This window comes from Bufo gargarizans, chromosome 1, assembly GCF_014858855.1.
Source record: "Bufo gargarizans isolate SCDJY-AF-19 chromosome 1, ASM1485885v1, whole genome shotgun sequence".
Lineage (NCBI taxonomy): Eukaryota > Metazoa > Chordata > Amphibia > Anura > Bufonidae > Bufo > Bufo gargarizans.
The window spans coordinates 64,821,423-64,834,814 of NC_058080.1; the positions used below are offsets into that span (position 1 = coordinate 64,821,423).

At 44.1% G+C, this 13,392-nt stretch overlaps 1 protein-coding gene across 2 annotated transcripts in view; it reads left to right on the plus strand.

Moving 5' to 3' along the window:
- Window positions 1-13,392, plus strand: part of AFAP1 (actin filament associated protein 1) — a 117,420-nt gene that overhangs the window by 96,091 nt on the left and 7,937 nt on the right. For both annotated transcript variants that reach the window (XM_044295904.1, XM_044295913.1), the window contains exons 13-16: window positions 4,653-4,767; window positions 5,587-5,751; window positions 8,041-8,231; window positions 8,703-8,864. In XM_044295904.1, coding sequence (XP_044151839.1) covers window positions 4,653-4,767; window positions 5,587-5,751; window positions 8,041-8,231; window positions 8,703-8,864 — 633 coding nt within the window. The remainder of the gene's footprint in view (window positions 1-4,652; window positions 4,768-5,586; window positions 5,752-8,040; window positions 8,232-8,702; window positions 8,865-13,392) is intronic.

Genomic DNA, 13,392 nt, shown 5'->3' on the forward strand with positions numbered 1-13,392 from the left:
CGTCTGCTAGAAGGGGTGCCTCAGGGCGGGTGACATTGCTGTAAATGACCCGCATTTCTTCTCCACAAAACCAATGGTAAACGATCTGGTCGTCCTAGACCGTCTGTATCCGCATACTTTGGCGGTACTATATAGAACGCCCATCTACCCTTTTTTGACTAATTCCTTTATGATTTTCCCTATATATTTGCACACTAGAGCCCATAATAATTGGTTTTCCAGTAAAGGGACAAACATGAAGGAATGGTAGATGGCATTAAAGAGGAGCTGTCCCCTGTCCTGACATGTCTGGTTTAATACCTACTTGCATCCTCCGTGTAATACATTCTGGAGCATCTATTCCTATGACTCTATGATGTGCCATTCCTGTATTATTCCTGTTAGGAGTTATTAATGAATTACTGTAATGAAGGTCCAGATGGGTGTTACCAGTTGGGGGCGTGTCCCTGCGCAGTTTGACACTGTCCAGTCAGTGCTGCCAGTGTCAGACGGTGCAGGGACACGCCTCCAACTGGTAACACCCATCTGGACCTTCATTACAGACTGCCTGTAATTCATTAACTGGTAACGCCCATCTGGACCTTCATTACAGACCGCTTGTAATTCATTAATAACTTCTAGCAGGAATAATACAGGAACGGCACATCATAGAGTCACAAGAATAGATGCTCCAGACTGCTGGCAATACATTCATGGACCTTTTAGTAGGAATAATAGAGGAACGGCACAGCAGTCATAGGAATAGATGTTCCTGTAATGTTATTACAAGTAGTTTTTAAGACAGACATGTCAGGAGAGGTGACAGCTCCTCATTAAAAGGAGTGTGTCATCAGAAAAGGCCTGTTATCTAAATCAACTTTTTATGTTTAAATGTTTTTGGTGTAAAAACACCAAAAACATTTAAACATAAAAAGTTGATTTAGATAACAGGCCTTTTCTGATGACACACTCCAAATCTTAAAATCATGGCGTTTGCGTACTGACCACTAAGCTTAATAATAGGTCAAGACAAAATGTTCCGTAGAGATTACTTTTCAGCACTCATCTCAATATCATCAAAGGCAGGATTACAATGACAGATATATAAAAAGCACAGGATCCACCATTCACAGTAGATGACGGTCACAGCTTACCTACACCCCCTCCCTGCACAATATACTCGGCACAGGACACACAGCATGCCTAGAAAACTCTCCCATAGACGTCAGTGAGGTCCCCTGCTGGCCATGGTGTCTGTGGACTATCGGGGCTGCTATAAAGCAGATCTCTAAACGCTGTTAACAGCAGCTCAGCAAGATGGCCGCCCCCATAAACCTGTTCAGGAAATAGAATAAAAAATAAATAAAATACAATTGGTGAATGAAAACAGATTAGAAAAAAAAATGTGTCACAATCTGGTCTTAATTGGTACAAAAAAAATATAGGCAACACATTCCCTTTAAGACGATTATATCCTATTGTATACAGCCAAAGCAGTAGTGGAAGAGAACTGTGCAGTTCATACTACAACCTGTAGAGGGCATTGGTGCGCAAGATCCTATCAGAAATTACCGCTAATCAGGCCGTATCGATGTGACAGCCTCATACATATTTCACCTGGTTTGAGTAAAATTTAAAGGGGGTTGGACACATTTTTATAGAGTGTGCCCCTTTAAGGAGCAGTATATCAGTATTAAAAAAAATATTGAAGCGCTGGTCAGATCGCAGGTAGATTTTTAATACTGCGGCCAGGTGTGTGTGTTATTTGTGTGTCTCATCGGCGTATTGGTGTGTCAGTGTATACACCCATCAGGGTCACAGTCAAAAGTAATCACTCATCAGCCATAGTAATCAAAAGCCGAACTGCGACCTTTGATCATTACATCGCTTAGTGATGTCTAATTAGATCCCCAGGAAAGTCATGTCATTTCCTCCATATCCCTTAATAACTTCCAATTCATTACTTCTTACATAAATTCATTAGGAGCTTTCTAATCGGATGTCGTCTCCCAACCTCTAATCTAGTGATGATTGATATTAACATCGTTATACATGACGTGGAGATATTCTTACTGTACAGCTGATAGGATAGAACCAGTCCGACCAGTGGTCGTCTTGCAGCAGGAAGCCTCCTCCACTTCCCTGTCCTCGATGGGAGACCAGACAAGCTAAACCACACCCCTTAAAGGGGTATTCCAGTTTTATTTATTTATTTGTTTATACCAGGCATGCTCAACCTACAACTCCCACAATGGCCTGCTGTAGGCTGTTCAGGCATGCTGGGAGTTGTAGTTTTGCAACAGCTGGAGGGCCTCAGGTTGAGCATGCCTGGTTTATACAATATGAAATTCTAAAATGTTCAAATATACATGTATTCAAAATGGTACTTACCCTTATTATATCCGGCTGTTGACCCCTATCTGCACAGTAGAGTGGTTTGGCCCATGAATCAGTCGGCCCTGTGTAGTGCATCTATGGCCTAAGTCAGGCATGCTCAACCTGCGGCCCTCCAGCTGTTGCAAAACGACAACGCCCAGCATACCCAGACAGCGTACAGCTATTATCCTACAGCAGGACATGGTGGGAGTTGTAGTTTTACAACAGCTGGAGGGCCGCAAGTTGGGCATTACTGGCCTAAGTAAAACATGGCACATAAGTCATGTGCATCCCTCCCAACTTTGTAAACGAAGCACGCTGCAGCATTTTTTTTCCGCACTAGGCCACGCCTCCACCCAAGACATAACTATACACCTAATCTCACATAGTGCCCCCAGTAATATGCCCACAGTGTGCCCCCCCAGTAATATGCCAACATTGTGCCCCCCAGTAATATGCCCACAGTGTGCCCCCCAGTAATATGCCCACATTGTGCCCCCAGTAATATGCCCACAGTGTGCCCCCCCAGTAATATGCCCACATTGTGCCCCCACAGTAATATGCCCACATTGTGCCCCCCCAGTAATATGCCCACATTGTGCCCCCCCAGTAATATGCCCACATTGTGCCCCCCAGTAATATGCCTACATTTTGCCCACATTGTGCCCCCCAGTAATATGCCCACATTGTGCCCCCCAGTAATATGCTCACATTGTGCCCCCCAGTAATATGCCCACATTGTGCCCCCCAGTAATATGCCTACATTGTGCCCCCCAGTAATATGCCTACATTGTGCCCCCCAGTAATATGCCTACATTGTGCCCCCCAGTAATATGCCTACATTGTGCCTCCCAGTAATATGCCTACATTGTGCCTCCCAGTAATATGCCTACATTGTGCCTCCCAGTAATATGCCTACATTGTGCCCCCCAGTAATATGCCCACATTGTGCCCCCCAGTAATATGCCTACATTGTGCCTCCCAGTAATATGCCTACATTGTGCCCCCCAGTAATATGCCTACATTGTGCCCCCCAGTAATATGCCCACATTGTGCCCCCCAGTAATATGCCCACATTGTGCCCCCCAGTAATATGCCCACATTGTGCCCCCCAGTAATATGCCCATATTGTGCCCCCCAGTAATATGCCCATATTGTGCCCCCCAGTAATATGCCCACATTGTGCCCCCCAGTAATATGCCCATATTGTGCCCCCAGTAATATGCCCATATTGTGCCCCCCAGTAATATGCCCACATTGTGCCCCCCAGTAATATGCCCACATTGTGCCCCCCAGTAATATGCCCACATTGTGCCCCCCAGTAATATGCCCACATTGTGCCCCCCAGTAATATGCCTACATTGTGCCCCCCAGTAATATGCCCACATTGTGCCTCACAGTAATATGCCTACATTGTGCCCCCCCCAGTAATATGCCTACATTGTGCCCCCCCCCCAGTAATATGCCTACATTGTGCCCCCCCCCCAGTAATATGCCTACATTGTGCCCCCCCCCCAGTAATATGCCTACATTGTGCCCCCCAGTAATATGCCCTCATTGTGCCCCTAACAGAAAGTTTAAAAAATAAACACCACATACTTACCTTGTTCCTAGCAGCATCAGGACATCGGCTGCTCTAGTCTGTGGAGGAGGTGGAGCCCAGGCTGACTGCCGGCCGGCCCCACCCCCCGCACAGACCAGAGTGTGGAGAGCCGCAGGGGGAGGAATGATGAAGCAGGGAGGGGATGCCGGCGACGGCTCTCTGCTTCATTATGGCAACTGTCCCTGCTTCCTATGGACGCAGGGACAGCTGCCAGAAAGTGGGACATACCTCCCCCGTACCGGGGCGGTTGGGAAGTATGCATATGACACCAACTCCACTGACAGTCAATGAGCAACAGTGTTACATGACATACATGTGCTGGGTCAGCACACAGGACACCTCCATGGGATAACTGCATTGTAGTAATGGTGCAAACCATTATGGCTATTAAAGCAACTACTTCACTGTATGTGTTTACATGGCTGCCTGTTTCCAGGTGATATGTAAAATGGCTGCCAGTCTCTTGGTGACTTTGCCCCTGTTGTTAATAAAGTTAACTGTAAAATAAAAAAAGAGAAACACAACACCTAATGCAGTATACACATGTGCTGCATCTCACTAAACTACTGTTCACCTGTTAGATGTCTGGACCGTTAACTAAAACTAAGGACATGAAGTTTACGAATGTTTTGTTTCAATTTGGAATGTTTTCTTTAAAATTAATATAATTTGGTATTTCATTTCTGCTCTGCAGCTCAGGAGCAAGAAGCCTCCTACAGCATCTAATGGGATTGCATCAAAATCCAGACTGGCCACCAACCAGCAAAGGAAGCCGGTTCCAGTCAGCACAGTAAAGCGCAATGCCTCCAGTAAGTAAAGCATCTGCACTGTTATGATCCAGAGCTGCATTCACAAGTCTGCTGGTTGTCATTGGAAACCGTCGACAATTCTGTCATCAGACACCCCCCTTACTGGTTTAGCTGTGTTCCCATAATGCAGCGGAAAACTTGTTTTACTGTACAGTGCCTGTTGTAAAACGGAAATCACCAAAGTAACACAGACACTAAGTAACTGAGCAGGGAATGCTGGGGAATTTCAGCTCTGAAGCTCTAAATATGTGCATGTATCAAGAAAGTCTTTAGCCTTGGTGTATCCAACTTAGATTGAAAGAGTCCATAACTTAATAACTGCGTAACTAAATGCTCTGTAACTTTGTAATATACCTAATTCACTATTTTCAAGACCTCTACTTGCCTGTCAGTGAATACTAAAGTCATTACATTTCACTTAAATGCCTCCAGCTGGAATACACTTTTATCACCAATCCGGTGGATAGGCGATGAATGGTAGATCAGTGGGGGTCTGACCACGAGGACTCCCACCAGTTGTCGGGAACGGCAGACTAAAAATCGCCGCTATATCTACTAACCTGTAAAGGTTGAAGGGCATCTGTCAGCAGATTTGTACCTCTGACACCATTGCTATAAGTGCCAATACTACCACCATCACCAACATAGCTATGACCTGTTACATGCTTGGCGCTGAAGGCATCTGTGTTGGTCCCATGTTCATATGTGCCCGCATTACTGAGATGCTTCAGCTGCCAAGTGCACATAGGAACAAACCTGCTGACAGATGCCCTTTAAGGTGGTGATGATGTATTCAGCGGTGATTTCTTTGCTGCGCAGATGCTGAGCAGTATAAATACGGCAAGAACCGGGTGGAGGCCGATGCGAAGAAATTACAGCAGAAAGAGGAGGAACTACTGAAGAAGAAAGAAGCTCTGAGGAACAGACTGGCCCAGCTCCGCAAGGAGAAGCGGGATACTAAAGCCGCAATTGAAGCTAATGCAGGTACAGGCCATGAAAAGGAATGTGTCATCAGAATGTGACTTGCTGTTTTTTTTTTGTTTTGTTTTTATCCGATAATTTTTTTTATTTTTTTTTCGAAAATCTCAAAAATACAGAGGAAGAGAATAGTCTGCACAGTATACATGCAACAGTTAATAACAGTAGTACCAAAGCATTACATGATCGGTCATATAGTTAATTCCATGAGTACACCATGCATCATCAACTTGCTGTTTAAATCATGTTGTGATAAATGTCTGATATGGCCATTTTGAACCAGAATCATGGTTGTCACTTCACTTCCTCCACAAGCTTGAATTTGGTGTCTCGCCACAAAACATCAAGGTCCTGAGCCCAGTGGTGGTCCGCAGTGGAGATGACAAGACACCCCTACCCCCACACTCATTATCCATGCCCAGTGTCTGGTATGGCAGATCATTCCCATACAAGTGTATTCGATTGACAGCAGGGGCTTCGCTTTCCTAATTCTGGACATGTTCCTTGATGGATTAGGCCAGGAAAAGATACAAAGCAACATGTCTGGGTGTCTGCTACAGCAGTGTTTCCCAACCAGTGTGCCTCCAGCTGTTGCAAAACTACAACTCCCAGCATGCCCGCACAGCCAAAGGCTGTCCAGGCATGCTGGGAGTTGTAGTTTTGCAACAGCTGGAGGCACACTGGTTGGGAAACCCTGTGCTACAGAGCTCCAAATTTCCTTTCTTCCACACAAACATAGAGTAAAATCATAACATTTTGTTTCCCTGCAGCTACCACTAGAGGGAGCTCACTGCATAGGAATGTAAATAGCCATCACCCCCCCTTGTAACATATCATATGCCGTGAGCTCCCCTTAGTGGCAGCACAAAGAATTACAAAATGTTATCTCTGTGAATGGGGCTTACTTGCTATACCATGGACAAGACTGGTGCTGTTTATAGACCCTTTTTCTAATTACATGTGCAGTACGCAGCCCTGAGGGGTTGAGTGATGGCGAGGTCACAGGGGTAGTTACTAACCGAGGGTATTTCTGGTACTCACAGTTTTTCATATACCCTGGGCAGGCGTACAGCAGTGATGGAGAGGCTGGCACATGGATCCTCTGGGTATAGGGACCAGGCCGGGTGGTAGGTGAGGTGCCCTTGGTGTTGCAGGTTTTTAATGTGCCGATGGCAAGATCCCTTTAAGTTTGTGACGCCAGTGCCGGTAACGGTGGCAGATCGATTTATTGTAGGAATAATTGAGGAACACAATGTTGTAGTGAACCAAAACTTCCTTTTACTGAAACAGTTCAACTATTTACAGTCTTTGGTCAGTTCCACATGTAAACAGGTTATAACAGGCAGGCTTGATATAACAACGGCAGGCAATGTCTTTGCAAGATACTCGGAGGGAAATAACACTTACAGATCAGGCTGCACTTTTCCTCAGGATCCTGTCTGTCTTTCTCCAAGGCCCGTATGCCCTATAGCTGGCTTTATCCTTGGATAGGGGAACCTTCCTCTGGTGTATATATATATATATATATATATATATATCCTTGCTGTAGAATATCCTTTGCCCTTCAGCTTTCTGTTTAGGTGGGAATACACTTGGCTCTGCACTGCACCTTTAAGGGAACTTGGTTTTCTCAGGAGGCCAACTCTTCCCCTGGATGGCAGCTTCTGAGCTTCTTTTACTCAGGAACCTAAGGCAGGCTAGACTGCACTAACTAGCCTCCTGGAATATACTGCACTGACTCTTTCCTGTCTGGGCCTAACTATATATACTAGGGGGTTCCCTAGCTCCCTCTACTGTCTAGGAGGAGGAACTACCCCTAACAGGCCTGATACAGGAGATAACAGGAAAAACACATAAAAAACATCATATAAAATACAATGACCATGTTCCACAGGAGGTGGAGAATAACGTGGCCATATTGACCCTTGTGTAGTGCCCACATTTACTTAGTGGGACACTACACATGCAATCCCTTTGACCTGAACAATGATTGTCCAGTCTGCAGTAGTTTAGTTAAAGGGTTAAATAAACTTTTAAATAATATTTCACAGCGACACATGAAGGGTCTTTGATCTCCTCGCTGCTGGACATGGGCTCAAGAGAAAGTCTGGGGACCCATCTCGATTCCATCTCCTGAAGCAAGGAGGGAGAGCCTGCTACTCAAGCTCTTCTCTCTCCTCGTTCTAGCGATCAGTGATGGTCTCAGCGATCATCAAAACCTTTGATATGTTGCTCTGATATATGAAAAGTTTTACCAAAACTCGGTGACACTCTAATTTCTTCACTGATTTCCAGGGAGGAAATCTCAGGCAATGCTGGAGGACAAGTTTAAGAAGCTGGAAGACGAATGTAAACTAAAGGAGGCCGAGCGGGTCAATCTAGAGCTGGAGCTGACAGAGGTGAAAGAGAACCTGAAGAAGGCCATGGCAGGTGGAATCACTCTCGGTCTCGCTATAGAACCCAAGACTGGGACATCAAGGCCACAGGTAAGATGGAGGTAGTAGTGGTATTAATTTGTGGATCTGCCCATATTATAACCACCCAGTATTATTTATCAGTGTATGGTGACGTTATTTGGCTAGTGAATTGTATTGCGGTATTATGTGGGTGCTCTAAGGCAGGCAAGCTCAACCTGCGGCCCTCTAAGCTGTTGCAAAACTACAGTCCCCAGCATGCCCGAACAGTCTACAGCTATCAGCCTACATCAGGGCATTGTGGGAGTTGTACTTTTACAACAGCTGGAGGCCGCAGGTTGAGGATACCTGCTCTAAGGGAATATTATTTGGGTGCTGATTATGGCAGTATTATCTTGGCACTATATGGCAGCATCATGTAGGCTGAAATGGACCCTGATATCGGCAACAACACAGATAACCCCTCTTCAGTCAGTGTTACATGTTATGCAGCATCCTCACGGTGACCTCCAGATACCAAATAACCAGGCTTCTCCCCTCCAGTCTCCAGTTCTCCGCCATCGGACTGTGGAGAACTCTCCCATCTCCAGCTGTGACACCAGTGATGCAGAATGCTCTCTACCAGTTAACAGTGCTGCGGTATTAAAGAGGCAGCCACCTGCAAATAACTCCCCAGTACGAGGCCATGTGCTAAGGAAGGCAAAGGTAAGAGTGGCTATACTGTTCTCTATGTGACAACTATCTTAACCCCTTAAGGACTCGGCCCTATTTCACCTTCTGGACTTGGCCATTTTTTGCAAATCTGACTAGTGTCACTTTAAGTGCTGATAACTTTAAAACGCTTTGACTTATCCAGGCCATTCTGAGAGTTTTTTTTCGTCACATATTGTACTTCATGACACTGGTGAAATGAAGTTAAAAAAAAATCATTTTTATTTATAAAAAAAATACCAAATTTACTAAAAATTTGTAAAAAATTGCAAATTTCCAAGTTTCAATTTTTCTACTTCTATAATACATAGTAATACCTCCCAAAAACTTTACATTCCCCATATGTCTACTTCATATTTGGATCATTTTGGGAATGATATTTTATTTTTTGGGGATGTTACAAGGCTTAGAAGTTTAGAAGCAAATCTTCAAAAACCTAATTTTTAGGGACCAGTTCAGGTCTGAAGTCACTTTGCGAGGCTTGCATAATAGAAACCACCCAAAAATGACCCCATTCTAGAAACTACACCCCTCAAGGTATTCAAAACGGATTTTACAAACTTTGTTAACCCTTTAGGTGTTCCACGAGAATTAATGGAAAATAGAGATACAATTTCAAAATTTCCCTTTTTTGGCAGATTTTCCATTTTAATAATTTTTTTTTCCAGTTACAAAGCAAGGGTTAACAGCCAAACCAAACTCAATATTTATGGCCCTGATTTTGTAGTTTACAGAAACACCCCATATGTGGTCGTAAACTGCTGTACGGGCACACAGTATTGTGCAGAAGGAAAGAACGCCATACGGTTTATGGAAGGCAGAATTTGCTGGACTGTTTTTTTTTACACCATGTCCCATTTGAAGCCCCCCTGATGCACCCCTATAGTAGAAACTCCGTAAAATTGACCCCATCTAAGAAACTACACCCCTCAAGGTATTAAAAACTGATTTTACAAGCTTTATTAACACTTTAGGTGTTCCACAAGAATTAATGGAAAATAGAGATACATTTTCAAAATTTTACTTTTTGGGCAGATTTTCCATTTTAATATTTATTTTACTTTTACAAAGCAAGGGTTAACAGCCAAAAAAAACTCAATATTTATGGCCTGATTTTGTAGTTTACAGAAACACTCCATATGTGATCGTAAACTACTGTACGGGCACATGGCAGGGCACAGAAGGGAAGGAATGCCATACGGTTTTTGGAAGGCAGATTTTGCTGGACTGTTTTTTTTTTACACAATGTCCCATTTGAAGCCCCCTGATGCACCCCTAGAGCAGAAACTCCATAAAAGTGACCCCATCTAAGAAGCTACACCCCTCAAGGTATTCAAAACTGATTTTACAAACGTAGTTAACCCTTTAGGTGTTCCACAAGAATTATTGGAATATAGAGATACAATTTCAAAATTTCACTTTTTTGGCAGATTTTCTATTTTAATAATTTTTTTCCAGTTACAAATCAAGGGTTAGCAGCCAAACCAAACTCAATATTTATGGCCCTGATTCTGTAGTTTACAGAAACACCCCATATGTAGTCGTAAACCGCTGTACAGGCACACGACAGGGCACAGAAAGCAAGGAATGCCATACGGTTTTTGGAAGGCAGGTTTTGCTGGACTGTTTTATTTTTACACCATGTCCCATTTGAAGCCCCCCTGATGCACCCCTAGAGTAGAAACTCCATAAAAGTGACCCCATCTAAGAAACTACACCCCTCAAGGTATTCAAAACTGATTTTACAAACATTGTTAACCCTTTAGGTGTTCCACAGGAGTTATTGGCAAATGGAGATGACATTTCAGAATTTCAATTTTTGGGCAAATTTTCCATTTTAATCCATTTTTCCCAGTAACAAAGCAAGGGTTAACAGCCAAACAAAACTCAATATTTATGGCCCTGATTCTCCCAAAAAGTGGCCCCATTTTTGAAACAACGGGATAGGGTGGCAGTATTGTTGGTACTAGTTTAGGGTGCATATGATTTTTGGTTGCTCTATATTACACTTAGGGCTCATGCACACGACAGTATTTTGCGTTCAGTATACTGGACGTTTTTTGAGTTCACGCGGAACATATACTGAACCATTCATTGTCTCCGTGTGCATTCCGTTTCAGTATTACCGTGCAGTGAAAAGATAGAACATGTCCTATTCTTGTCCGCAAATCACGGTGCTTGGCTCCATTCAAGTCAATGGGTCCGCAAAAAAAACGGAACACATACGGAAATGCATCCGTATGTCTTCCGTATCCGTTCCGTTTTTGCTGAACCATCTATTGAAAATGTTGTGCCCAGCCCAATTTTTTCTATGTAATTACTGTATACTGTATATGGCATACGGAAAAACGGAACGGAAACACAACGAAAACAAAAAACAGAACAACTGAGCTGTAAAAAACAGACCGCAAAACTCTGAAAAAGCAATACTGTCGTGTGCATGAGCCCTTTTTGTGAGGCAAGATAACAAGAAAAAGCTGTTTTGGCACCGTTTTTATTTTTTGTTATTTACAACATTCATCTGACAGGTTAGATCATGTGATATTTTAATAGACCAGGTTGTCACGGATGCGGCGATACCTAATATGTATACTTTTTTTTAATTTATGTAAGTTTTACACAATGATTTCATTTTTGAAGCAAAAAAAAATCATGTTTTAGTGTTTCCATAGTCTGAGAGCCATAATTTTTTCAGTTTTTGGGCGATTACCTTGGGTAGGGTATGATTTTTGCGGGATGATATGACGGTTTTATTTTTTACGGTGTTCATCTGAGGGGTTAGGTCATGTGATATTTTTATAGAGCCGGTCGATATGAACGCGGCGATACCAAATATGTATACTTTTTTTTATTTATGTAAGTTTTACACAATAACAGCTTTTTTAAAACAAAAGAAATTATGTTTTAGTGTCTCCATATTCTGAGCCATAGTTTATTTTTATTTTTTGGGCGATTGTCTCAGGTAGGGGCTCATTTTTTGCGGAATGAGGTGACGGTTAGATTGGTACTATTTTGGTGGGCAAACACCTTTTTGATCGCTTGCTGTTGTACTTTCTGTGATGTAAGGTGACAAAAAAATTGTTTATTTAGCACAGTTTTTATTTTTTACGGTGTTCATCTGAGGGGTTAGGTCATGTGATATGTTTATAGAGCCGGGCGATACCTAATATGTATACCCCCCCCCCCCCCCCCCCCTTATTTTTTACCAATTTTTTTTAACTTTATTTGGGGAAAATTACGTTTTTGTTTATTTTTACTTGAAACTTTTAATTTTTTTTGGGGGGGGGGGGACTTTATTTTTTGTCCCACTTTGGGACTTGAACTTTTGGGGGTATATTTCTTTACAATGCATTCCAATACGTCTGTATTGGAGTGCATTGGCTGTATGAGTAATACTGTGAGTATTACACATACAGCTTCCGGCCTGTGAGATCCAGGGGGCTGGATCTCACAGGCTCTTCACCGGAAGGCAGCGCAGATGCCTCAGGAAGGCATCACGCTGCCTTCCATGCCATCGGGTCCCCCCCACAGCCCCATGGGGACCCGATGGCACCACCGTCGCACCAGGTAAAAGCCGCAAACCGCAGGTCTGAATTGACCTGCGGTTTGCAGCGATCGCCGACACGGGGGGGGGGGGGGTCACAGGACCCCCCGCGCATTTAGCCGAGGTGCCTGCTCAATGATTTAAGCAGGCACCTTGTTCCGCTCACCGGTGATCGGATCAACACATGATGTACAGGTACGTCATGGGTCCTTAAGGACTCGGGAACCATGCCGTACCGGTACGTCATGGGTCCCTAAGGGGTTAAAGGAGTTTTTCGAGGATATTCCTAATATGGCTTACATGAACATCACCGCCACTTACAATTTATACACAGTGGAGTCACATTATTTTGACCACCCGCAAATATCCAGAATAACCGCCTTGTTCAGCACGGACAGCAGCTAGGTGGGCTGGCAGTGACTCAATACGGTCCTGGTAGGTTGTCACCGGTATCTGGAGCTGTGCTGACTGCAGTGCATCCCACAGCTGCTGGAGGATGCGTGGCGGAGGATCCGTAGAGCGAACACCACAATCGAGGTGGTCCTACAAGTGCTCAGTTATCTTCTAGTCCGGGGAGTTAGGGGCCCAGGGTAGTACTTGGATGTCTTGGTGATGCTCTTCCAACATTGGTCAGACATTTCTAGCTGTGTGACATGTCACATTGTCTTACTGGAAGATCCCATCCGCCCGAGGGAAGACAATCAGCATGTAGGGGTGTACATGATCTGCAAGGAGGGATTTATACCCAAATCAGCTGAGAGTGCCATCCACGTGGATGAGTGGGACAAAAACATTCCCCCAGACCAGTGATGGGCAAACTGCGACTCTCCGGCTGTTGTAAAACTACAAATCCCATCATGCCCTGTTGTAGGCAGACTGGGCATACTGGGAGTTGTAGTTTTACAACAGCTGGAGAGCCGCAGTTTGCCTATGCTTGCGGCCCAGACCATAACGCTGCCACCACCAGCTTGTGTTCTT